The sequence below is a fragment of the Cupressus sempervirens genome, chromosome 1, assembly GCF_028749045.1.
Source record: "Cupressus sempervirens isolate cs-2001-9-10 chromosome 1, ASM2874904v1, whole genome shotgun sequence".
Lineage (NCBI taxonomy): Eukaryota > Viridiplantae > Streptophyta > Pinopsida > Cupressales > Cupressaceae > Cupressus > Cupressus sempervirens.
The window spans coordinates 525,931,836-525,958,823 of NC_143118.1; the positions used below are offsets into that span (position 1 = coordinate 525,931,836).

General features: G+C 33.4%; 1 protein-coding gene across 1 annotated transcript in view; it reads left to right on the plus strand.

Annotated features, from left to right (window-relative positions):
- UPL6 (ubiquitin protein ligase 6) overlaps window positions 1-25,359 on the plus strand; it is a 326,331-nt gene extending 300,972 nt beyond the window's left edge. The window contains exons 23-26 of the mRNA XM_089829692.1: window positions 9,414-9,487; window positions 24,185-24,256; window positions 24,347-24,439; window positions 24,576-25,359. Coding sequence (XP_089685818.1) covers window positions 9,414-9,487; window positions 24,185-24,256; window positions 24,347-24,439; window positions 24,576-24,642 — 306 coding nt within the window. The 3' untranslated portion in view covers window positions 24,643-25,359. The remainder of the gene's footprint in view (window positions 1-9,413; window positions 9,488-24,184; window positions 24,257-24,346; window positions 24,440-24,575) is intronic.
- The last annotated feature ends 1,629 nt before the right edge of the window (window positions 25,360-26,988 follow it).

Below are 26,988 nucleotides of genomic sequence, written 5' to 3' on the forward strand. Positions count from 1 at the left end.
ATGAAAAAATGCTAGAAATGGGGATAATAGTCTCAATCTACTTCTTCCGTTATCATAAGAGATTCATCTCTATTTGTAGCACTCATTTGGTAATTTGACATCACAAAATGGTGAATAATATGGAAATTCTAATGGTAACATTAATAGCTTACATACAAATAATACATGTTTAAACAATGATGCAATCCTAGATTTTGATCTTCTATAGTGAACATTGCTTTTTGTGTTACCTATTTCTCACGATGAGTTCCTATTCGAGACCTAGATAGGTAGAGAGAGTGGTGAGATACATGTAGGGGGGCTACAAGATTTAATTTTTTTACCAGCCTTCATATTCATAATGAAATCATGTTGAGGTATGCATGTCTCTTTTACTTGAAGATGAATGTTGTGATATCTCTTCCTCAAATAACTCTCCCTCTCTCATTTCTCACTCTCCTTCCCCACCTCTTTCCCTTGTTTCACTCTTGCCTTCTATCTATCCATATTCACTTCTCCTTTATTCTCTTACTCATCTTCATCACCTTCTTTCTCCTTATCTACCTATCCTATACCTCTATCCCTTTATAGGCTTATTGTCTATCTATCAACCCCTCATCTAGTTATATCCATTCATCTAAAATTACCTCTCCCTCATCCTACCCCTCTCATTCTCTACTCTCTCATCACCTATATATCTCTACCTCTCCCACTCTACATATAATTTAGGACTATGGTTGATGGTGCAAGGTTCAAGTACACAAGGTTGAGGGTCTCTCTCTCTCTCTCTCTCTCTCTCTCTCTCTCTCTCTCTCTTTTAAGCCACAACTTCCTTAAAGTTGATAAATCCCAATCCATGACCAAATGTATCCCATGGAGGTGGCTCATGAGAAACATGAGGAAAGATGGGTATGTCATTCCCTCCGCACTACTCTCCCCTTATTTATATTGATAATGGACATCATTAAAATGTACATAATAAGCCTACTCATACAGGAAGAGAGGGGGGGTGTGAGAGAGGGTAGGAGAGGATAGTCAAGGGAACCCATTCCATACCCAACTAGAGTCATCTCTTGGCACCATTAAAAAAAAAATTCCTCCTATTGAGTGGTGAGGATAATCGAGGTACCTTTCTTGGAGGTGGTTACAAGACCACTGAACCATTTCTCTAATGCCTCTCTCTCTCTCTCTCTCTCTCTCTCTCTCTCTCCCTCCCTCCCCCACCTCCCTCTCTCCATCGCTTTGTATCTCTTTATATCTATATCTATATCACTCTATCCCTACTTCTCTTTATTTTTGTAAACCCTAATCCAAAAACATAAAAAATTATCCACCTCTCTCTCACTTTCACTTCTATCTATCCATATCCACATCTCCTTAACTCTCTTAAGAACTCGTATCTATACTTCTATCCCTTTCCCTTCCCATATATCTTTATCTCCCTCTCTTGTTCTTCATTTTTTTTTTATCTCCCTCTCTCTATTTATATATGTCTATGTCTACTTATTTATGTTTTCCTAGTTGTCTATATCTCTCATGATAAGTTTCTATTCATTTCTTTGTTATTAAACAAGAAAAGTTTGAGTTCCTATTGACCTCCTATTGGTTTCTATCCATATCCAATGCTGGAAAGCTTCTTCCTTTTCAGCAGTGAGAAGGAACTCCATGCAGTAGCATGTTTGTTATGCTTGCTGATGTTTTTAGCTGCCCACATGCATGGAAGGAGAAATCAGTTTGTGAGGAGGGGCAACTACTTCAACAAGCCAGTTAATGGCTTTGTTTGATTTTTTGCATTGTAAATACCTGTACATATTAGAGTAGGTCTTTCTAGCTTTCCAAAAAAGTGTGCATGCACATTTGCTCCCTTTCAAGAGCTGTCCTGAGCTTTCCAGAGCTCCCCAGAGTTTTTTTTTTTCTGGTTGCAGAATTCTGTGAAGTTCCAAGTGGGACAACATGTCACTTCTTCTTGGTGACTTCATGCCCAATGGATTGCTTAAGGTCACTGATCTATGCTTGGTAGGCACGCATCCTATTGAGTCGCCAAGAATGTTGGCCATTTTTGCCCCCCATTCAGCCCATCATCGATAGCCAATTAGAGAGATCTTAAATGGGATAGATTCTATGTTTTGGGTTAACACACCAAAGTTGATAGTTAACATTTCATGTTATTCATTTCCTTCTTTTACCAAGTTGGTTCGAGGTCTTAATTGATTGAGCTAGCTCGGTTTACTCTTCGCCTGAGTGACTCAGTTTTGGCTTAGTTTGTTCTTTAACCGAGTGAACTTGGTTTCCTCTATTGCTGAGTTGGCTCATTATCTTCTCTGATTGAGCTGCGGGTTAAAATGCATTTTTTTTCTGGGGTTAACTTTCGTGTTAACCATTTTCACTATTTTAGAAAGGCACTTTCTTGCCCTTTCTGAAATAGCGAATTTCGCTATTTCGAAAGGCTTATCTTCTTACCTTTCCGAAATAGCAAAATTCACTATTTTGGAAATCTTCATTCCTTGCTTCCACGAAATTGCGAAATTGCTACTGTCTCTTCCATCGTGCATTGGGAAATGTGCCAACCAACAGGTTTGTGTCAAGTGGCATTGGGCAAACATTTCGCGTTATCCCATTTTTGCTTCGAGTGAAATGGCGAAACTAGTTAGGCTCTTGCATGTGGCAGGGTTAACATTGCATGTTATCCCATGTCACAATTTCTTTTGTTGACTGTGTAAATACCTCTCAGCAATAGAGTCTTGACAGATCATCATGTGGTGGTGAACAAGAAGATAGAGAGATTAAACATTAACTAGGTGTAGGAGTCATAGGTGGGTTAACACGTGCATTTCATGTTAACCATTTTTGCTATTTTGGAAAGCAATTGTCATGCCCTTTCCAAAATAACAAAATTCACTATTTCTAAAAGCTTCCTTTCTTGTCTTTCCAAAATAGAGAATTTTGCTGATTCAGAGAGCTTCTTTCCTTGCCTCTACGAAATAGCGACATCAAGTTATGACTAATGGGCTTGTGCCACATGGCGGTGGGCAAACTTGCATGTTATCACCATTTTCGCCATTTTGCAAGGGTCATTTTTGGCGATTTGCAAAATCGTGATATCAATGTTGCCTCTTCCACCGTGCATTGGGAGATATGCCAAGTAACAGCTTTGTGCCACGTCGCGTTGGGCAAGCATTTCGTTTTATCCCATTTTTGCTCCTAGCGAAATGACAAAACTAGTTAGGCTCTTGCATGTGGCAGGGTTAACATTGCATGTTATCCCATCTCCCAATTTCTTTTTTTGTTTGTGTAACTACTTCTAAGCGATAGAGTCTTGACAGATCATCATTTGGTGGTGAACAAGAAAATAGAGAGATTAAACATCAACTAGGTGTAGGAGTCATAGGTGGGTTAACACATGCTTTGGCTGGGGTTAACATTTTGTGTTAACCATTTTCGCTATTTCGAAAAGTGATTGTAATGCCCTTTCCGAAATAGCGAAATCCGCTATTTTGGAAGGCTTCCTTTCTTGACTTTCTGAAATAGCGACATCGAGTTATCACAAATGGGCTTGTGCCATGGGATGATGGGCAAACTTGCGTGTTATCCCCATATTCGCCATTTTGCAAGGGTCATTTTTGGCGCCCATGATATCACGAAATTGATGCTGTCTCTTCCACCGTACATTGGGAAATGTGCTTGAGTTCTTCATTGACCGAGTTAGCTCAGTTTACGCTTTGCCCGAGTGACTCAGTTTTGGCTCGGTTTGTTCCTTAACCAAGTGAACTTGGTTTCCTCTATTGCCGAATTGGCTCATTTTCTTCTTTGACTGAGTTGTGGGTTAACACGCGTTTTTTTTTCAAGGTTAACTTTCGTGTTAACCATTTTCGCTATTTCAAAGAGGCATTTTCATGCCCTTTCCAAAATAACAAAATTTGCTATTTTGGAAGGCTTCCTTTCTTGCCTTTCCGAAATAGAGAATTTCGCTATTTCGGAGAGCTTCTTTTCGAAAGATATTGATTTGTCTCTAAATCATATCTATTACAAGTTTAGAAAATTATGATTTCATAATTTATTAAAATATAAATATTTGTAAAATGTTGAATATTATATAACTAAAAAAATTAATAGTTATAATTTAATGATAATTTTTAGTAAGTATATATTAAAAAAATATTATTATTATTCATGTCTAAATGTATTATTATTCATTTAGAATCATTTTTTGATAATTGTATTTAGAGTCATTCAACTTGATCAATTATCCACATTATTAAATCTATAAATGTTTGACAATATTATGTTTTTAAATTTAATAGTTTAAATTTATGTTTTGTTAAAACTATTTAACTTTCACTATTTAATATAAAATATAAATTTTATGGTAAAAAGTTTATACAACTCTTAAATATTTATACCTATCAAAATTTACTTTTGTAAATTCAGTTTTTTCTAAAAATTTCATCTTGGAAATTATTATAAAACACATACATCTTTAAAAAAAATTATTGATCAAGTCATTTTAAATTCGATTACATATATATTATATATTTCTAAAACTGAAATTGTTACAAATGGAAAATGGAAAAAAATTAATATTTAATTAATTTGTTTTTTTAGTAGATGTATTTAATTGAATTTTAAATATAATACTTTATATTACATATTTTCTCTATTTAAAAACATTATTCTTATTTAAAAAATACAATTTATAGAAAGAAACTTTTAATAGATTTTTTTATGACTTAAACATGTTAATTGAAAATTAAGTTAAATATTGGAAGGGTATAATACAAGATGAGATGTTCAGTATGGAAGAAAATTAATACATTTATATTCATTCTTGTCTTCATTATATGAATAAGATTTGTAATAGTTATTTGAAGTAGAGTGTCATCAATCTCTCATTTGTAATATTTTTATTGTGTGCATTGTTTCAATTTTTTTTTAAAAAAATGTCAAACTTTCCCAAAGTATTTTTTGAAATTTTAGTACTTTCAATTAAGCAAGAACCTAAAACTAAAAATAAAATTATCTCTAGCTACTAAATCATTTTCAAACATAATATATTTGAATATTATTAAGGATAAATTTCTTCAACTCACAAAAACAAAAAAATCATGAATTGAATAATTGAAAAATAAAAAGAAATGATCACAAAAAGAAATTTTTACTTATGTATCATTTCTTACATAGTATCACGGTAATTCTATCAAAGGAAGCATATCATCATGGTAACCCTTGTGACACTAGGGAAATTTTTTATCCAGCGTTAACATAGCTTTATGCCTCTTTTTCTCACGACTACTTCACATCAAGTTTTCAAGGCACATTGCCTCCCTTAAAAATATTCCTTCTTATTATCATCTTTATCATCTTATTTGACTGGTTCATCAGACTAAATCTTCTATTCTTTCATTTGGGCAACGAAGATTTCCTCCTCCACCTCTGTAGGCACTAGAGAAAAAGACATCTTACTCATTCATCCATTCTTTCATTCGGGCAATGAAGATTTCCTCCTCCACCTCTGTACGCACTGAAAAAAAAGACATTTTACTCATTCTATAGAAATGGACAATTTTTGTCCAGTAGACTTAGAAATAGTGTTAAGATACCCATAATTATAAAGAAAAAATTTCAAATGTATAATGCAAAACATGAAACCTCCACATAGAAATAAAATAATGCTCGTCTCACAACGCTACAACCCTCATCGGATTATCCTTATGATAAACATATAATAGTTTGTATCTCAGCTATAAAATCTACTATGAAATGTTGTGAGGTTTAAATATACTTAAAATTTATTAAGAAGCTTCTTTTCACATTTTTAATAAATCTAAGAAACCATTTTATCAGATAAGCAATATGTACTATGATATAAAGAAAAACGTGTACATATCACTATTCCATGAAATGCATGTAACTACCACCTCAAATATCATTGCATATCACCGTGCCAGCTGTGTCGTTGAACTGACCTCCTACATATTCTGCATCCAGGGATCTTAGATTGTGAAATTGAAATATATAAAACAAACATGAAATAAATTTAATTACTAGGACTTATCATGCAAAGAACTAATGTTGAAAAAACATGGGCATGCATATTGTCGCCTTCCTGACTAGCATTTCAGAACTTGCAATACATGCATTAGACATTTGATTTTGAACTGTTATTCTTCAAAACTAGATTTTAGCAGCTGTAGGGCAAGATTAATTTAAAATATGCAAGGTGGGATTTTTAAATATGTTGGGTAGGATAATTTTAAAATATGGTGCGCGAAATAGGAATTTAATTTATTTTGTATCTGGTCAAAATTTTAGTTTAATTTTTGTTGTCATTGTTGTCGCCGTCGGATCCTCCATTAGTAAGCCCATTGCATGGGAGCTGAAATTTGATTTTTTAATTATGTATCGAGCATACTTATGATGTAACAACCAATTTTTCTAGGTCTTAATTAACAACTAACATATCAAAGAAATACAGTTATTGCTTCATATTCATAGGAAGATAGTTATACGGTTATGTTTATGTGAATGAGATTAATGGTTACAATCAGTTAAATGGAAAATTTCATAACTAACAATTGAAGACACCATCAATGATTTAACAAGGAATTTAGAATCTACATACCATAGAATTCAAAACAGAAAATCCATCTAGGGATGCTTCTGCAAAACCTAGGTTAGTCCATAAATATCGCGTAAGGAACAAATAACTATACCACTTTATCGTAATGACAAATACCACTATATCATCTAGGGCATCAAAGACCACTGTATCATTTAGGGCGTCAAATACAACTGAATCGTTTAGGGCATCAAATACCACTGTATCATTTAGGGCATCAATTACTATGGTATCATTTCATTTTCTTTCTATTGCTAACTATGGCATTGACATACAATTAGAAGGTATGCTCATATTCATTACTCAAATTAATGAAAGACAGAAATAACAACCCATCAAATAAACCTATCTCTTGCATATAGTTATATTTCATTTCACTTGAAAGATCAATCAATCTAACCGGTTACCAATTACATTGACGAAAGTTGCTTTCATTAAAGGAATAACTGAATCAATAGTATAAATCAATCCATCATATCGTCTACTTGTATAAACATCATAAAGGTAAAATACCTGTTTCCAACAAATGTGTGATTGCATAACTTATCTTTGTCTGATGCATGTTCTGACATCTTGTGGAGAGGGGAAACATTGTCAAGGGCTTAACATCCCAACTACGGACCTTAAACTTATCCCCACACTTTCTCTAACTAGAAAGGCCCTCCCTACTCGAAATAAACATGGAACACCTTGTCCAGCCACTGAGCATCCTAGTACTTAATTCCACCACTCAACTTGACAACAAAGTATATGAATTGGACAACATGAGCTATTAAATGGTTCTTTAAAAGTAATAAAATTATTATATCAAATCTGATTCTGGTTTCTTGTTCTTGCAGAACTTTCTTCCACCTCTTCACCCTCTTTCTTGGCCATCCAACTGGGTGAGTCCTAGGTGTCAAATCTCAGAGTAATTCAACTCTTTTGCCGAAACTCAGCTGGTGGATAGAATAATATAAACTCAGTACTGCCATAATACAATTCTTAAGACACGAGAACTTCTCTTAAGGAACTGCAGAGAAATAACTTGAATTTGGAATCCGACTAAAACAAAGAGGTGCCTTAGCATAACATATATAATTGATTCAGACTTAACATGGTGAGATGGACTCATCGAATGTACCTTTCGATATTACAATCAAATCAGAGTTCTTTCAATGATAACAATGACTCTAGATTTGTCTTCAAATCTAGTTGCAAATATAATGAAGAGAAGAAAAGGAGAGAACAAAGGTAAAGTGCTGAATCTCAGGTTTTCCATTCCCAGACTTGTATCCACAAGAAGACATATGAAAAAGATATAAAGGCTTGGAAGAATCCGCAGCTCTTGCAGCAGTTATAAAAAATGAAACTTGCTTCTTGACCGATAAAAAGAGATGCCAGGTGTACATTCTCGTCTCTTATAAAGACAAATAAATATGAGGAAAAATTCGAAGGTTATCAAATCAAAAAGGATAATTTATAAAGTTATATATATATATATATATATATATATATATATATATTTGCACATATATATAGTATTTCAAATGGTCACATTATATTATTATCATTTTGTCCAAGGTTATACCTACTAAGTATGCATATCTAAATACGTCTATTACTTGGAAGATTATTTTATCTTCATATCTTCTCAAGTTAAACGCATATTTAGGTATACATATTTTAATAGATATGAACTTGTATAAATTAATACTATGGTGGTACCATACTTTTATACCTATGTGCACATACATATATATTATATATGTATTATTTGAAATGATGAGAATGTCAATATAAACCATTAAAGGTATGTACTTTGGCTAAGTTCAGATGTTTAATGTTTTAATGATTGTCCAATAGCTCATGGTATTGTCTAACGTACACTCTTGCTTGCCTAGTCATTCAAGATTCATACCTATTTGCCCAGTGATGGTAGTGCCTCTATGCCCCATTCTTTTTTGACAATGCTTCTACCCCTTTGACATTCTCCCTACAAGGAAATTCTCCACAATTAAATCATATTACCATAACAAGTTATTAATCATAAATGATCATAATGGCTAACCACGTTTTCAATTCCCATGAATTCATGATAAATAATGAACTATCCGAATTAGCTTTTTTAAAATATCATCATAACGGTTAACTAGCATGGTATCTTCATATGAAATTATAACGACTAGCCATCTTACTATTTCACATGATTATAACAAATTTCAACTGTCAACTAACTTCATGTGAACCTCAACGGCTATATGAACATTTTAAATTGGGTCAAGAATTGGGATGTAACATATGACATAGCTTACCATGTTGCTTTTTGTGTTAGGATAGCTACAGCTGTGTTGGGGAGGGGATTGTAAATGGTAAAATCTAGCCATATAAATATCAGGGACTTTGAAAACTAGTTGTATGTATATCAGTATCCATGTCCATGCAACCATGAGTGACAGATTTTGGTCCCTTCTCAGTAAATTTTTTAAAAATTTTCATAAATAATCATCTCGAATACCCTCCTAGGTTTGGTAGAGTTTGTTGTGAAGAAGAGCTTATCCAATCTTGTTGGTGGCGCAAATCGGCCTATGCGTGTTATGAATCTTGTGTTGTACCTAACATGACATGCACTAGGGCTTAGCATGAGATAATTTCAAGAATTTTAGGATCATATGCACTTCATTCTATTATTTTGGATCAAGAAACTGAACTTGTTCCTTGGATGAGTAGTCCCTTCCTTTCAGCTACTGGTACTTTGCAAAACTTTTTTGCTTGCTTATTAATTTATTTTTTTATTACTTCTGTTTGGCTTCTCACTATTTAGTCATCGGTTGAACAGGACCATCCTGTCATACAAATGTTCTGGGAAGTTATCAAGAAATTCAATCTACAGCAGCAAAAAAGGTTTTTGAAGTAAGTAATTGTCTTGTAAGTTGTATGTCTCCTTTTGTTGCAATAGTATCTGTTAATCACTTTCAGTTATGTGTCTGTCACTTAGCTGTGTTTGAAATGATTCTTTAATTCTCATGTTTTCCTGATTATTTTAACTTGAATATTTATAAATAAGCATTTCTCATCAAGAGGGAGTACTACATTGTCTAGTTGGATGAGATTTTTGGTTCCTTTTCTTGTCAATTTATCTGTAAGTAAACCTCTTCTACACAAATATAATGATGCCAATACATTTTGGCCTCTGAGTTCAAATTGTAAATATGAAACATGGTAATCACTGCATTATTCCTACAGTTAAATGCTACAACATAAAAATTAAAACAATGAATAGACTATTGGAGACTAGCAATGTATAAACTACTTTTGAGCCAAAAGAGCACCTAGTAGCATACAAAAGCATTTGTATGCACTTACGTAAGCTTTTTTTTCTGCGAAAATATCCATTGCTGATGCACTGGATCTTTCAGGTTCAGGCATATAGACAAGTTTGGTATACATTTTGATCCATAAAACTAGAATTTAGCAAGACTCAAGTACAAAAGCTGACAAATAACCAACATGTTTTCTGTGGGGGTGTCATTATGATCAAATGCAATTTCCAAATGCTCTGTATAATCTAAGTCATTGTTTCAAATCAGGATGTGAATGCAGGTATGCGAACCCAATATGTGGATATGTGAAACATTTTTTGGGGGGCTTGAATGTGTTTGAGTAGGTGTGTGTGTGTATATAAGTTTGTGCATATACAAAACAATAAAAGAAATTTACAGAATTAAATTATTTAATAGTATTATACTCCATCATTGATTAGTGCTGAATGCGTAAGAAAGGTATTAAATCATAAATGCCAATTGAGAGTTCTGGAATACTCAAACAAGCCATATATATATGTGTGTGTGTGTGTGTGTGTGTGTGTGTGTTAATGATTTCAATGAAAATAAGAAAATTATTACAATTACCACATTTTGTTCATGGTCATCAACCTTAAAAAGAATTATCGAAAAAGTCATCTACTGGATTTTCATCCTCAGCTGCTGCAAGATTATGATCATTTGAACCCAAATTGGTTCCACTTGCACTAGATGCACCATGTGGACGGATATAATCATCATAATAAGCTGCAGTGAGTCTAGTAAGATCCTCAATGATTGTATCCAAGTTTGCACATTCAGGGGCTTAATCCCACAGTGGTACCCCATCCTTGTAGTGTTCCTCCTTATGTGACAGAAGAGGCAAGTTGTGGAATGAATCTAAGCCATGTCTTCTGCTCTTTTTGAACCCAACCGGCTACTCTATACTGATTGGATAAAGGAGTATGCACGCCAATTTCGTTCAGCAACAAAAGAACTTGCTACTTGAATAGTTTTCACAAAATAAAAAATTAAAATGCAAAGCAATTTAAAGAATGTTAAGTACTAAATTGTAGACTAGAAGTGGTAAAAATAACAAAACAGACTTGTTTGAGGATCTTGGTTGGAGGTACTCAATTGTTTTTTTTACCATGGACATACCAGCTTTTGACAATTTCCATGGGTTACTGGTCATTAATAGTTGGAGTATGACTTATAAGTAAAACATACCCAAGTCTTACCTAACTTCTTTCTTCTTCATCTTGGAAGAGTCTAGTAAATGCTTATGTACCCATTAGCAACTTCTTCATCTATATATGGTACTAATATCACTAGATAGAAAGACTTTATTGTTATAGTACCTCGAATGTGGGGCATATGCAAGGAGGTGCAAAGGGGTAGTCATCTTTTCCAAAATGATAGAATGATTGATTCTACCTTATTCCATAACATTTTGCATTTGACAAGCTCATCCCCCTGTTTTTGTATTGCCAATTTTAATTTCTCTTCATTTGTGCCCATGCCATTATAGACATCCTCCAAACAAGGTGCATATGTATCAACAAATTGGAAGAGCCCACCAATTGTCATCCAAGACCAATGACTTGACTTTTTGGGCCCTCTTTGAATGTGAAGTCTTTCATGTACCTCATCGATTGCGAATAATCATCTAGCCCAATGCCTCTCGCACCTTGAAAAGTCGTCTTATAACAATAGTTTGAGATGCAAATCATGTCTCAACAACCTAAGTTAATAACAATATCAACATGTAAATAACACTTTAAATAAATAATAAATATTAAGCAAAGTTATATAAAAATCAATAAATGAAAATGATAAAATAAATTAAATGAATAAAGGAAATCTAGTATTTATCTTCACAACTCTAATCTTGAGAAAGATCTGATTATTGATTGTGACATTTGATGTTTCATCGAAAACATTTTGATTTCCTTGCTCTCTTCGTATATAAGTTTCTCCCACACTATTTGAGCACCAGCTTGTTGCATCACCAAATTGAGGGAATCTATGATGCATGGTTCCAACAAAATGTGTTCATATTGGCCCTCAACCAAAACACTTGCATCTCTACAATTCTTTGCATCGTCCATGATTACCTAGACCACATTCTCAATACCCACCATTTTTATGGACTCAGTTAGAACTCTAGAAATGGACTATGTATCTTTTAGTTCCTCTTCACAATCTACTACTCTAGAAGGCATTGCCCCTTTTGGGGACACTGCAATAACATTAATCAATGGACGGTTTTTGGCATCCTTCCATCCATCAGAAGCAATAGAAACACCTTATTTAATCCAAGAATCTCTAATTGGTTGAAGGGAGGTCTCTCTAGCATTCCTATCTCTTTGCAATATGATGTTACACACCTTTTCAAATCTAGGATGTGAAGCCAATTGATGCACTATTGATTGGTGACACCATTTCCTACCAACGTAGTAATATCAACAAGTTGAAAGGAAGACCATTTGCATAAACGCAACATGCAATTTTTTGTTTAGCAATATCTCTTGCCTCCATTTTAAATGCCTTGTCCATCGAATCTCTTTTATGGGTGTTAATTTGTACTTAATCTTCCACTACTGGTATAGGCAAGAATGGATTTTTTGGAGGTGTTGCAACTCAATGAGTGACTAAATACATTACTAGCTCTACTATTATAAGAACTTTGTTTTGATCTTAGAACCATTTTATTAGCCCCTTCTTGTTCTTTTACATATCCTACTATTTGTGCAAGAGATAACCTATTCTTATATGGACCTTGACACATTCAAATCCTTTGTTGATGATATAGGTGTAGGAGATATCTTTCTCCACTAAATCTAATACACGTAAATTATCTTGTTTGATGTTGAAGGATTTCTTAATGTCATCATTCCTTGCCTTCTAGCAGTAAGAGGAGTTCACATGGAGACATAAATGGACTATTCATAACACTACTACAGTTTATTATGTTTTCAATTATCTTGGGATGTTTAGGTTTGCACTTCATTTGAACTGGATCAACACACTTACTATTTACAGTGTGTTTTGGATAAGTCAAATTTTCCATTTTTTGCAAGGCACCAGGATAGTTTGCTAGTAACAAGGAGTTGCAGTGACATTGATGGAGCTTCTATTTTGGGACATACTATTTATAGCAAGTCAAATTATGGTGAGATCTATATATGGTAGGGGTACTCAAACTATTGGTATGCATGATGAATATCTCATTCGTCACTTGGCTCGCTTTTAGGGACATACTATTTATTGCAAGTCAGTGGATGTTAGAGAGGGACCCTTAGTGTTGGTTATTGGTTATGATTTCATGGAAAATGGAATATTGGTCAATCATTATGATGATATATGAATTGGAATGGGATGGCTAATATGATTATATGCTATGGTAATTTCAACTTTGAAAAATGATGAGCAATATGTTGTTACCATGCTGGATTTTCACTTGCAAGAATGCAATGAAGGGGGGAAGCATTGCTAGAGAAGGAATTGGGCACGAGGGCACCACCTACCATTGAGCAAATAGGTAGGAATCCTAAACCACCATGACCAAGGAAAAACGGCTAGGCAAGCAAGGGTCTACTAATGGACAACCATGAGCTACCAGTCCAACTTATATTATTAAATAATTACTCAAGCATAAATCAAATTGAGAACAATAGTTAAGTGATATTTTTTTATGTTTTAATACTATTACATGTTTTATTAATTTTTCCACCTTGCCTATGGATTAATATTATCTCATGAGCAGTCGTATTTCTTATTTCTTGATTGGGCTTTACAACCTTCGATGGCCTTTTTATAACTTAAAAAAGATTGTTGCCAAGTATTTTTCAATGATCATTGTTTTCTTGTAACTCTTGTGCAACCTTCCATTTTTATCTTGCTCTTAACCGAGCATGCAAGGGAGTGCCTCATATATATGATGGTATTGTTCCATCTTGGGCTAACTATTTTCACATTTCTTAAGTTATCTATTTTTCTTTGCAATCATAGTCTTCCATACAACTGCTTAGCTTTGTATTTTCATATCCGAAAGATCCTTGTCTCACAATCCCAATTGTATGCAACCGGCTACTGCATAGACTATATCTTTGCAAGACATCACTATCTACAATGACATGTATTTTGTAAATGAAATCTGCACAATGTGTCGTGAGCCAAGTCAAAGTTCCACAAGAATAAGATTCCTGTCTTACATACTCTCTACAAGTGCTAAAAGCTTGACATTGCAACGTCCTACCGTAAGGAGGCCATACTTTTAAAAGTCATGTATTCTTCCATTCTAATACTCTCTTTTCTCTCAAATCGATGCATGAGGTTCTCAATTTTTCAGTTGGAAAAGGAGAATGATAGTTATACAGGAAGAGTCTAACTCTAAAAAGAATCTATTTGCTTATTCATGAATGGCCGAGTCCAAATATAAGAATTAAATAATATTTTCTTTGTGATCTTTCTCAAAATTTGTTACAAATAATTCTTTACCTTGCAAGTTTATATAGTGACATCTCTCATATGCCTCTGAGATAAGTGACTGCACTCTCAAGAAGAGCCAACGAGTAGTTTTTACAAGCAATATATATATATATATATATATATATATATATATATATATATATATATATATATATATACTAGGCCATAAGCCTATTGGGTTGAATATAAATGGTTGAGTATACATTGTGCAAAAGTAGTTGCCCCCAAGAATTCATCAAGGATGACCTGTAAGGTCGAGATGAAAGGAGTGAATTGATAATCAATGAGTAGTGGGCTAATCCTGCAAGATTCAAAGAATGAAATCAGTACCTAATAAAAATAAAGAATGTAAGAAAATCAAACAACTGAGTCAACTCATAATAGTCCAATGCTTAGATCTTGTTTGTCAAGTTGAGTGGTGGGTTGACACTTTAACTCCAGTATGCTCAATGGTAGGACAATGGTGTCCCAAGCCTAATCTCAGGGTAGGGAGGATCTTTCTTAGTAGAGATTGTGTGAGAATACTTAAGGGTCTATGGTTGGGAGATTAAGACCCTGACAATGCTTCTCTCCACCAAATGCCAAGGCTTGCACAAAAAAAGATATGATCTGCATTCAAATATCTTCTAGTAATGGGTATTTTACTTATGTGAATTTGCAATTTTAAGTTGAAGATATGTTAGATGGTTAATATCATTAATCAGTTATTCTATTATAGTTGTTGATTCTCTTCCATCTGAATATGTAAGGTAGTTGTAAAATTGTCTTCATGTGATTATGAAAACTAACGTATCTTTATTAGTAGAAAATGATCTTGCTTTCCATCAAGTAATGGTTATGATGGCAGCTACATATATTGCATTTGTTGGTTGAATGCTCTTTCAATTGTTAGTTAAGTTTATCCAGTTAATATGTTCTAACCGTTGATCTCTTTCATATGAACATATAAAATATCTGTTATAACTGCCTTTTCATGCTCATGAATACGAAAAAGTAACTGTGCTCAATGATATGATAGTTGATTGTTAAGGCTGGAAAAATGAGATGTTACATTAACATTGAGTGTATGTGGTAGACTGTTAAGTGATTTGATCAAGTCCGAGTTAATAAGTTGATTAAGGTTTAAATCTGATAGTTTACTGATTCACACACCCCCCCAGTAAAATTGGACCTTATAATACTTATGGAGATAGTCTTGTCCCATAGTTGTTCCAGTAGGCACAGTTCCACACTTGAAGGTAGAAGACATCTCCAAGATTCAAAAAGTCTGGTAACCAAAATGGCAATAGAAGAAAATGTGGTTAAAACATTAACGGGTAAATCCCTATGATTCTGATAATATGGTAGTATATTATTCAAATAAGGCTGATTTCTGTTAAGAGGACCCACATTCCCTTTTTTGTCAAAACCAGATGTCTCCTAAACTTTCACAGCACATTCTATATGCTGGTGCTGTGTCCAAAAAATTTCAAACTCTTAAATTTTTTAGGGCGTGATGCCTTTTTGGGAAGACTTTGGTCACCCACAATCCTCCATAGCTCCAATGTCACACTCCTATGACCTTACACCTCCGACAATACTTCCAAAGGTACGCTCCCTTTCTAGGCTCAAATCCCCATAAAAATTGTTGACTTTGGGGATTAATAGAGTTCAAATGACTGTAGGAGTCTCCAAAAATGTTCTTTAAACTTGCGCACTTCCTTAAAATAGCACATTAATGCATCAACACAAAGAAATGGGTACAAAAGACAACTAAAGATGTTGTGCCCTGATTTTAGGGCTTATTAAAATCCATTTATTTATTTTTGCAATCTATCAAATTGTGTAATGTCCCTTGATGGGATTGGACCTAATTTACCCTAAGTTTCTCAATTAGGGCTTGGATTGTAATGTTCCCTGATAGGAATAGTTGTTTATCTTATGAGAATTAAGTAATCTTTAACACTCATATTCAACCGTATTACTAATTCATCTCAAAGACGGAAGCAGTAGATGTTATCCAAGCTGCGTAGGGTACTTGCAATGAATTCCCTCAAATTTTACAGATCCAAACCCTTGAGCTTTTCTTGGGATAAATAGCCATTGCTTAGATTCATACAACCCTCTCCTTGTCTACATCACAGCCTTCTTTTTTTCCTTAGCAAAAATAGTAATAAGATTGATTATAATTATATACATATCTTTGAATACCCATTTATATTCCTTATTCATCTCTTCCTTATGAAGTGTCTCCAACATATTTTCATATAATCTTTGTTCTCTCTCTCTCTCTCTCTCTCTCTCTCTCTCTCTCTCTCTCTCTATATATATATATATATATATATATATATAAACTAATATAACATAAAGATAGGAATCTAATTATGATCTCATGATCATTACCATATATATACATATATATATGTTAGCCACTAATAGTATTCTGATATAATATTATCAGCATTCAGCAATACATATGATCCCTTGATTTTAATACTATAATATATATATACTGAAGTGTATATATAAATATGATCATGGAAGCCTGTCTCAATTGTGATATATTCACTAATAATAATATGTCATTCATAATTGATTCCTATATAAACCATAGTATTTTCATATACCGTCATATGATACTTACCAACATTATATATATATATATATATTCGTTGCAATAACAAGATGGTAGATATGTTCTCCCTTAATTGTTTCCTATCAATACTGGACATATTTCGATAATTCCCATGGAAGAGGTTATACCAAATATATATATATTCCCCTTGATTGGTGCGAGAACTATAACTAGGAACTGTATTTTGAATGTGCGTTTTTTTGATTCAACTAGACCAAACTACATCCATTACTGGATTTACTGAACATCAACTACCATCTAATGGATTGAAAGATTGCCAGTTCTTTCCTTTCAGATGCTGGAATCACTTGCTTGTTTACTGGATGTGTACTGCTGAAAATAAGCGATTCGATGCCTAAATAAGTACTGTCCATACCATTCATGTATGCCCCACAAATGCTTGTGTCTATACATGCTTCTAACCTGCGGATGTGACCCTTACGATTGATCACTTGACTGGTCGCTTGTTTAGTTTGGATTAATATTTGTTACTAGTTGATAGTGTGAATGTTATATTGTTTTTATGTATATATTTCTTAATAATATAATTATAATATTGTATTTATTATCTTCATTATTTCACTAATAACATTTGATTATTTTATGAATAACATTAATCATTCAATTATCATTATCATTATTTATTATTCAGATAATTAACATATGATTGTCATTAACATTATTTATTGTACAGAATTAACATATAATTATAATTAACATACAGTTGTATAATATTATTTATTATTAGAAATTATTTCAAAAGTGGGACATTACAAATTCTGATACACCTAGGATTTTTTTATAATAATGTATTTGGACAATCTTGCGAATATCGATTTTTTATTGCTCTGCATATCTTAGAAATAAATATTTTGAATCACCAATTTAAGCAAACTTATGAATCTTTAATGGATCGTCCACATATGATTGTCATTAACATTATTTATTGTACAGAATTAACATATAATTATAATTAACATACAGTTGTATAATATTATTTATTATTAGAAATTATTTCAAAAGTGGGACATTACAAATTCTGATATACCTAGGATTTTTATAATAATGTATTTGGACAATCTTGCGAATATCGAATTTTTATTGCTCTGCATATCTTAGAAATAAATATTTTGAATCACCAATTTAAGCAAACTTATGAATCTTTAATGAATCGTCCTATAGATTGGCTAGGAGAGTATTTGTCCTGGAAACAAATTCCATTATAGGATTTGTTAAAGATAATAGCATCAGTCGAACTGGGTCATCCTCAGATTATACTGTATATGTAATTTATATATACTAAATTGTATTTTATATAATTACATATACAAATAGAAATAAAATTCAGTATGAATTGATCGATCATTCTCATCATAACTGATGCCTTAATTAGTGTTCATTCAAATGGTTAACAAGACCATTGGTCATGCCACGTAGGGACATGACCCTACATGGCTATTGCCGTGTAGAGTCATGTCTCTACTTGACATGACTATTGGAAGACATATATAATTCCTATCACTGCCGATGAGAAAGGGGACCAATAACCATGGCAGTCTCAAAGTACCGTCTGCAGTTTATATCTGCCATAGAAAAAAGTAATAACATATTAAGTATCAACAGCAGATCGAAAGTATAGACAGTTTGTATCAGATTTGTTAAGAGTACACTTGACGAATTATCAGTCAAGGTCACAGCAGTAATAAATATATATTATATATATTAAGATATTGCTCTCTGCTATATTATAAATATATTTCAGTATTCAGGCATATTTGAATACATCAAAATAATTTCTGAATCTTGTATACATCTCTATCGGGAATCCTATAAACCTTTTCATGGTATCTGAGCCTAACTGATAGAGTAAAACATTCGGTTCAATTAGATCTCAGATTCATTAAATTATCTCAAATCTGCAACTATGGTGAATCATGTATGACTAGAAGATAGACTTGAAAGTGCCTCCAACTTTGCACCATGGAAAACACGAATAATGAATATCCTTCCAGACATGGAATAAGAAGGATACATAGAAGAAAATAAGTCAATACATGAAAGTGATCCTAACAAAACAATTTGGAGAACACATAATAATAAAGCTATGAAGATTATTATAGATTCTGTCAAAAATCATATACTCCCGTCAATATCAAGTCTCAAAACAGCATATGAGATGCTCACCACTATTAAAAATACATTCAAAATTAATAATACCAGTAGACTACTAACATTGAAGCAACAACTTCTATACATCAAAATGAACAATGGAGAGTCTATTACATCATAGTTTTTGAGAATTGCAGAATTAAAAGATCAACTTGCTATCATAGGAAATCAAGTAGATAATAAAGAACTATACCTAATTGCTCTAGAAGGTATACCTTTATCCAGGGAAACCTTTCTCTGTGGATTGAGCTCTCAACCTGAACTACCAAATTTTGAGCAACTAAAAAATGAATACAGTCAAGAGGAGTCGAGACTAATCTCAAGAGGAATCAGTACATATCAAGAGGGGGAAATTCAAGCACTGCAAACTAATACGAACAACAAGGGAAAGAAGGGTCAATATAAACAGAAAAGAGGAAAAGGAAACCAATCATACAAGAAAAGAGACTAGTCCAAAGTACAATGTTACAAATGTGATAAATTTGGTCACACTTACAAAGTTTGCCCATCGAAAGAAAATTCAAGCTGCTCTAGCAGAAGTCGAGGATGAAAATTAGCATTCTATTTAGCCCTCTCAAGTGAACTAAACTCCAATTAAAGTACATGGATAATAGATAATGGAGCATCTAGTCATATAATAGGTTTTAAAGACAAATTCAAAACTTTTGAAGGATACTCCTCTAAAGAAGTAACTATTGGTGATAATTCTACATATCGGGTAAAAGGAATTGGATCGTGTTCAATATAACTAAAAACAAGAATCTCTCTTCAGCTAAACAATGTATTGTTTGTACCTAGCATAAAATGAAACTTGGTCTCAATCTCTAGCCTTGGTATTGTATCACATTCCAAGAGGATTGTGGCCCAAGAACTCCAACATTAAGAATGCAGTAACTGTCGATTTCAAAGATGAAAGCTTGTACAAACTCTGTAACCATCAAAATGTGGCCCTAAATCATGAGATTTCAAATTCTAATGAAATCTGGCATAGAAGACTTGGCCATCTTCATTTTCAGGCCTTACCATCCATAGGAAAAATCCTAACTGGGTTACCTAATCTAAAACCTGATCATTCTGGAACTTGCAAAGGATGTGTATTAGGTAAAAATACAAAAGGGTCCTTTCCCAAAAGTGAACATAAATCCAAAGTTGTATTTCAACTTATTCGCACTAACCTGTGTGGTCCAATGTCAGTGCCTTCTCTAAGCGGATGTTTGTACTATGTAATTTTTATAGGTGATTTCTCTAGGAAAACTTGGATTTACTTCCTTGAACTTAAGGAATCACATGAAGTGTTATCCAAGTTCAAAGAGTTTAAAGCTCTAATTGAAAACCAAACTAGGAAGAAAATCAAAACTCTAAGATTTGACAATGGGGGTGAATACATTTTGGAAAACTTTAAAGAATTATGCATCTCTGTTGGGATTAAGAGGGAGATTTTTGTACCCTATAATCATCAACAGAATGGTGCTGCAAAAAGGAAAAACTGATCTATTATAGAATTTGCCAAAGCCATGATGCATGACCAAAATCTCCCCATCTCATTCTAGGCGAAAACTTCTAACACCGCAGTTTATATTCAAAATAGATTTCCTCATTCAATATTAGAGAACATAATCCCTGAAGAAGTATTCACAAGAAACAAGCCAAACTTAAGTCATCTAAGAATTTTTTGATGTCCTGTATACAGTCATATTCCCAAGGAAAAGAGAACTAAACTAGAACCATTAGGAAAGAAAAGCATATTTGTAGGATATAGTGAATCAACCAAAGGTTACAGGATTTCTGTCCTTGGACAAAGAACTATTGAAATCAGCAAAGATGTAAAGTTTGAAGAAGACATTTTTTTTAATCTCTCGAAGAACATTGATGAATCATACACAGAACAAAATACCGAATTAGGTGAGAATCCCATAGTGGAGAATTAGAGGGAGAGTGATTTTGGGGGTCGTGCACTTCCTAGTTCAAATATTGAAAATATTGAAAAACCCTAACAATAAAAAGAGGCCACTCTGGGTAAGAAAAATGATAGAAGAAAATCAAGTAGAACCTGATGAAGTATTCAGAGAAAGTAAGGGAACAAGAAGTCATTCATACTATATTGCACAAATATCCGAACTCATCAAAACAGAACCTACAAGCATTGAAGAAGCTAAGCCTTATCATGTCAACCTTGGAAAGATGCAATGACTCAAGAATATCAATCTATATTAAAAAATGAAGTATGGGAAGTTGTACCCTAGCCTAAAGACAGATATGTTGTCTCCTCCAAATGGCTATTCAAAATCAAACATGCATCAGATAGGAGTATTGAAAAATACAAAGCCAGATTCGTAGCTCGTGAACTCTCTCAGAAGGCTGGAATTGATTATGAAAAGACATTTCCTCCAGTCGCTCGCTATACCTCTGTCAGAACTATTATAGCCATTGCAGCATCCAAAGGGTGGAAAGTGCATCAAATGGATGATGAAACAACCTTTCTAAATGGCATCATCAAAGAGGAAGTATACATAGAACAACTAGAAGGATTTGCTACCCATGACAAAAATTCCTATGTATGTAAATTGAAGAAAGCACTCTATGGTCTTAAACAAGCCCCCAAGGCATGGTATGAAAGGATAGACAACTATCTCCCCAAATTAGGATACTTTGAAAATGAAGCTAATCCTTATATATATTTCAAAATATTTCACAGCAGTAATAAATATATATATTAAGATATTGCTCTTTGCTATATTACAAATATATTATAGTATTCAGGCATATTTGAATACATCAAAATAATTTCTGAATCTTGTATACATCTCTATCAGGGATCCTATAAACCTTTTCAGGATTTCTGTCCTAGGTTGAAGGGGAACAATGGCTCTCTTCTCCAAAATTGAGGTTTTTAAAATTAAAATGTCAAGAATAACTTTATCCTTTCCAATTCCTCAATTTATGAGGTTGGGAAAAAGACCAACTTGTGTGCTTGTGGAGGTCTGAGGATGGGGGCAAATTGCAAATTCCCAACCTTGGAATCGGTAAGGAGACTCCAAGAAATAGAATACTTGAAGGGCTAAAAGGATGCAACTATTGATGCCTTTTTCTATGATTGCCACCTCTTGTTCTTTTTAGGTCAACTTTAGTGATAGGAAGAATTCAATCATGATGGAATACACCAAGGATACATTTGTTACTAAAATCTTGGATGGAAATGTGCATATGCTGAAATGAATGCACCAACAAATGATTGCATTCTATATAAGAAAATATTTTTTCTTGTTTTTGGTCCAAGATGAAACAAAAGGTTTGGAAAATGGTGCATATTATAGACTTTGCGATGTTTACAATAATTTGAGATAAATGATCAAGGAGAGTCTTTGAGAAGAAGAAGAATCTCAAGCACAAGAAGGATAACATAATTTACCATAGAATGGAGGACGTGACTTTTCAGTAAAGTCTGCTAAAACTTTTCTTATTCCTTGTTGACATTTGAAATGTGTTCAAGGACCCCATCATGAGTCTACCCAAAGAGAATGGTAAAGATAATAGTTATGTTGTCATGGATGAGATGCACAAATATGCATGTCATTAATCATCTACCTTGAATTCAATGCCCATCTTGAGGCAAACTAAATCCTCTCGGGTGATTGAGCTGATCTGGATGCTTGGGAATATGGACAATGATAGATACAGTGGCATTAATGGTTTCCCCTTATAGGGTTTGTCCCAATTAACAGGTGGTAAACTCATTCTCAGCACAAGATATCAGCTACTAGTCATGGGCAACACAAATAGGGTAAATGAAAAGTTAGCAAGAACTCTGATGAAACGTGTTTCATAGCATAAATCCACATGGACTAAATGGCCATGAAAGTAGTTTTGCTGCAACAATCCCTAATATTTCCCACTAAAAAAAATTTCATACATGGCAATGAGTGTTTATGATACCCCATCTTGCATTCATTTTGGGAAATAATTTAATAAATGCCATCATGATTACAAGGGTTCAAAATTTTGGGATGTGGAGCCATCACAAATCAGCCAATTCATAGAAGTAAATACCTATAGAGGATGCTGCTTGAAAAGAAGCAAAATATTTGAAACATTTTAGCATTGTTTGAGGGCAAGCAATTTTGAGCAGGATATCAAACCAGAGCCTATTGGCATATATGCTTCCACCACACACTTTGCTGCACTTGATGTTGACAATGACTATTAGCCAATTAGTGAGCATGAGATTGCCAGTATGAGTGTAAATGGCAGTTATTTTGGTTCTAATTAATTGGTACAAGATCATACCATATGATATTTGCTGATTGATCAATGATGACTAATTGTTGTCACTTGACATTATAATTTTTTTTTAAACTTTAACACATCATGATGTTCAAGTTTGACTGATAATTGACAATTAATATGGTGGTGTATTTTGAACTTAATTACTGCTGCAAATATGTAAATATTTCTAATTTTTGTATGTTTTCTTAGGGACAGACCCAACCTCAAAAATTATTTTGACCAAACTTGAAAACTGAACGCTCAAACCTGACCTGCTAACTTTGGATTTAAATGCAATTTTGATGTGTGTAGCAGTGAAAGTTTTGGTCAACAAAGGTTGACCATGATTTGTTTATTTAGAATGTGATTACATCAGGTAGGAAATTACGAGCAATGGCATTTTTCGGTTCTGGCAATTAATCATGCAATTTTGGCAATTTCTACTTCTATGGTCAACACTGTAATGTATGCTTAGTAGCTCTTCAATGTTATAAAGACCTCTAAATGCATAAGCTATTTGAATGCAATAAGTTAAGGTCATTATTATCCAACTATTATGCCACACGTTATTACCCCTATAGGTGAACTTCTTAAGTTGTTTAAATTTTATATGCAAGGAAGCAAATACCATGTCAGAGAAACATTACAGTGAATGCTTAGCTGGATCAGGATCTATGGGAATGTGCTCTTATAGTTGGAAGATAAATATTTTCAACTAGGCTTTTATCCTTTTTCCTGAATATTGACAAACATTTTTCTTGCTTACAGATTTGTAACTGGATGCTCAAGAGGACCACTACTTGGTTTCAAATACTTGGAACCTCCATTCTGTATCCAAAGGTGCATTACTACTTGAATTTCAAAGATTCTCTGGCTTTATCAGTGTCTAGTATAATGATTGTAGTTGAATTTAATTTTCTCTTTTCTCAGAGCTGCTCCTTTAGAGGCTCCTGATGAACTTCTTGATCGCTTGCCAACTTCAGCAACATGTGTGAATCTTCTGAAACTCCCTCCGTACAAAAGGTATGGATGAATCTCATAGGAAAATGCCAGTCTATTTTTAAAGTATTTAAATTATTATGAATATTTACCTTTTGTATATAATTTTTTTTTCAAATGTACTTATTTAAGATGAATGTCAATATGTTCCTGGTCACAGTAAAGAAGTTCTGGAGAATAAATTACTCTATGCAATAAGTGCTGAAGCAGGATTTGATCTAAGCTAAACTGTATCTCAGGAGCATCAGATTGATGGCTCTTAATCTAGGCAATTGAAATTTAAATACATCCATTTTATATCATGTCTACAATATACGGGGTCAGGTTCCAAGTGATGACATGGTCGATATGATGGTGGGAGCAGAGCATGGCAAGCGGGCATTCGTAAAGTCTGAGATGTTGATATGATGTGAAGACAGATTGAATGGCTTCAATTGGAAGGATGAATGATAGCCTATCACAGTAATATTTGTATTCTCGTTCTTTTGTTTCTGATGCTCAAGGGCCTATATGATTCTGCAATCTCAGCTTTTTGGGCATGAAGTAACAATAATGATCAGTTTTTTGAGTGTGGGGCTTCAGATTACATCAGTCATATGAAGGCATTTGTTTCTGCATAAATGTTTTTGGGAGGAGGAAGTTATGTACACGGGAAAATTACAAATTAACCGTCTTCTCATATGATCAGTCTTATGTCATAATGTTTATTTATTTTTTCCACAAAAAACCAAAAAAAAATCAAGCTTGAAACTGACTATGTACCCTCCAAAAAACTACAGAGAGAGCATGCCCTCACACTCAGAGGCATATTTTGCCACTTAAAAGAGTTGTTGCAATATTCAAGCATTGTAAATGATGTGAATAATTAATCTGTAGTAGTCCCATTTTCTTGGCAGTCCCTTTGTATATTTTGATTTTCTATATAGATTCCTTGCAATTTAACATACGGCCTGTATTTCACGGTTTCAGTTTATCATCTTTAAATACAGTTCAGTTTCAAAGATTATGTTTTCTTTTAAACTCAAAGGTTGTATGGTTTACACCTGAATTCGGCACCACTCTGCAATCACATAATGGGCATGACTTCAGGAATGTAGTCTACAATCTAAGCAGATTATGTTTATGAGAAAAACTATCTTGAATTTTTTAAGACAGCACACCTCAGAAGATTGACATACTTTCTGAATTGTCTGAAGATTAAGGAAGTTGCAAGTTTTAATTTAAAATGGTAATGGGTTGGAGGGGGGGAGACCACCTGTCTATAGCCCCTATCAATCCCATTTGTGGTGATGGAGGAGTCTAGATCAACATGGAAGCCAATGTTGTTTCATTCTTGCCAAAGGCAATTTACAAAAAGTATCCACGCATATGGTATAGTATTTTTCTGTGATGAAGACCTTTCTTATGGAGCTAAATTGCTTAAAAGAGGATTCGTAGATGGTATTTCTTAGATTTTGCCTACGTGTTGGATGGCAAGTGTATTGTGATAACTCCTGATGGAAAGGTCCTCTTCCATCAGTACAGATGTAAAACTTCCTAAATAATATTGATATCAAAATTGGTTGTCTAGATGTTTAATTACTTGTTGATAATGCCACAGAATGAACTATATCTAATGTCTTTGAGTCTTATAAGCAGTGAGCTTTTTGTATATGTTTGAGATTTTCAGAAAAATCAAGTTTAGTAATATAATTAATTAATAATAAAATCCTTAAGGTTCACATTTACATCATTATATCAGGCATATGGTTGCATGCCTTTGTGTAACTTGGTATGAACATAGGTCAGAGAAGTTGAGTAAAACAAAACACAAAAAGTTGAATCCTCTAAATTTGAGTTTGTGAGAGAGGATTTGAGAATTTTGCAATTAAGCAAGCAAAAGCTAGCATCATTTGTATTAACAAAATTACCCAAAAGAAAACATCTCAACTAAATATGAATCCCCTCTTTCTATTTGTGACCAAAACAATAGCGTGAGATGCATCTTTGTTGTCCTACATTTTGTCGCCACAAAATGTCAGTAATAGCACGAAACTTTTTCAAGTTAGTTTCGCATTTCTCTAAGTTTAAATTTGATATTCAATTGTTTAATGTTGATCAATCGATCAATTTCAATTTGTATATCAAATTGTTTTATTGAAGGCTTTCGTCAAGTCTTTTTCGTTTTGTTTTCTATCGAGTCTTTGCTTGATTTCTGAAGCCTTCATTGTTCATTATTTGCTTTTGAGTTTGTGTTTGTTTGTTTTTAGTCCTTTGGTTTTGCTCATATCATGCCTTCTGTTTTTCCCTTCTATTCGGTCTAACTGAGAGGTCAATCAGAGTTGTTAGTCAAAGATATGTCCATTTTAGTGTTTCAAAAGTGGACATTTTGGATACAAGAGCACGAATTAAAAATATGATATTATATTATCAATTTAACTTCAACTTTTTGATAAATATAACTTATATTCATTTTTTGTTATGTTTTTAAGTTACTTTATATTTTTAATTTTTAACTTAAAGTGACTATAGTGCATTTTATGTTATAATTTTAAGTTGAGTTATTTTTTAATTTTTCACTTAAGTAACTATAT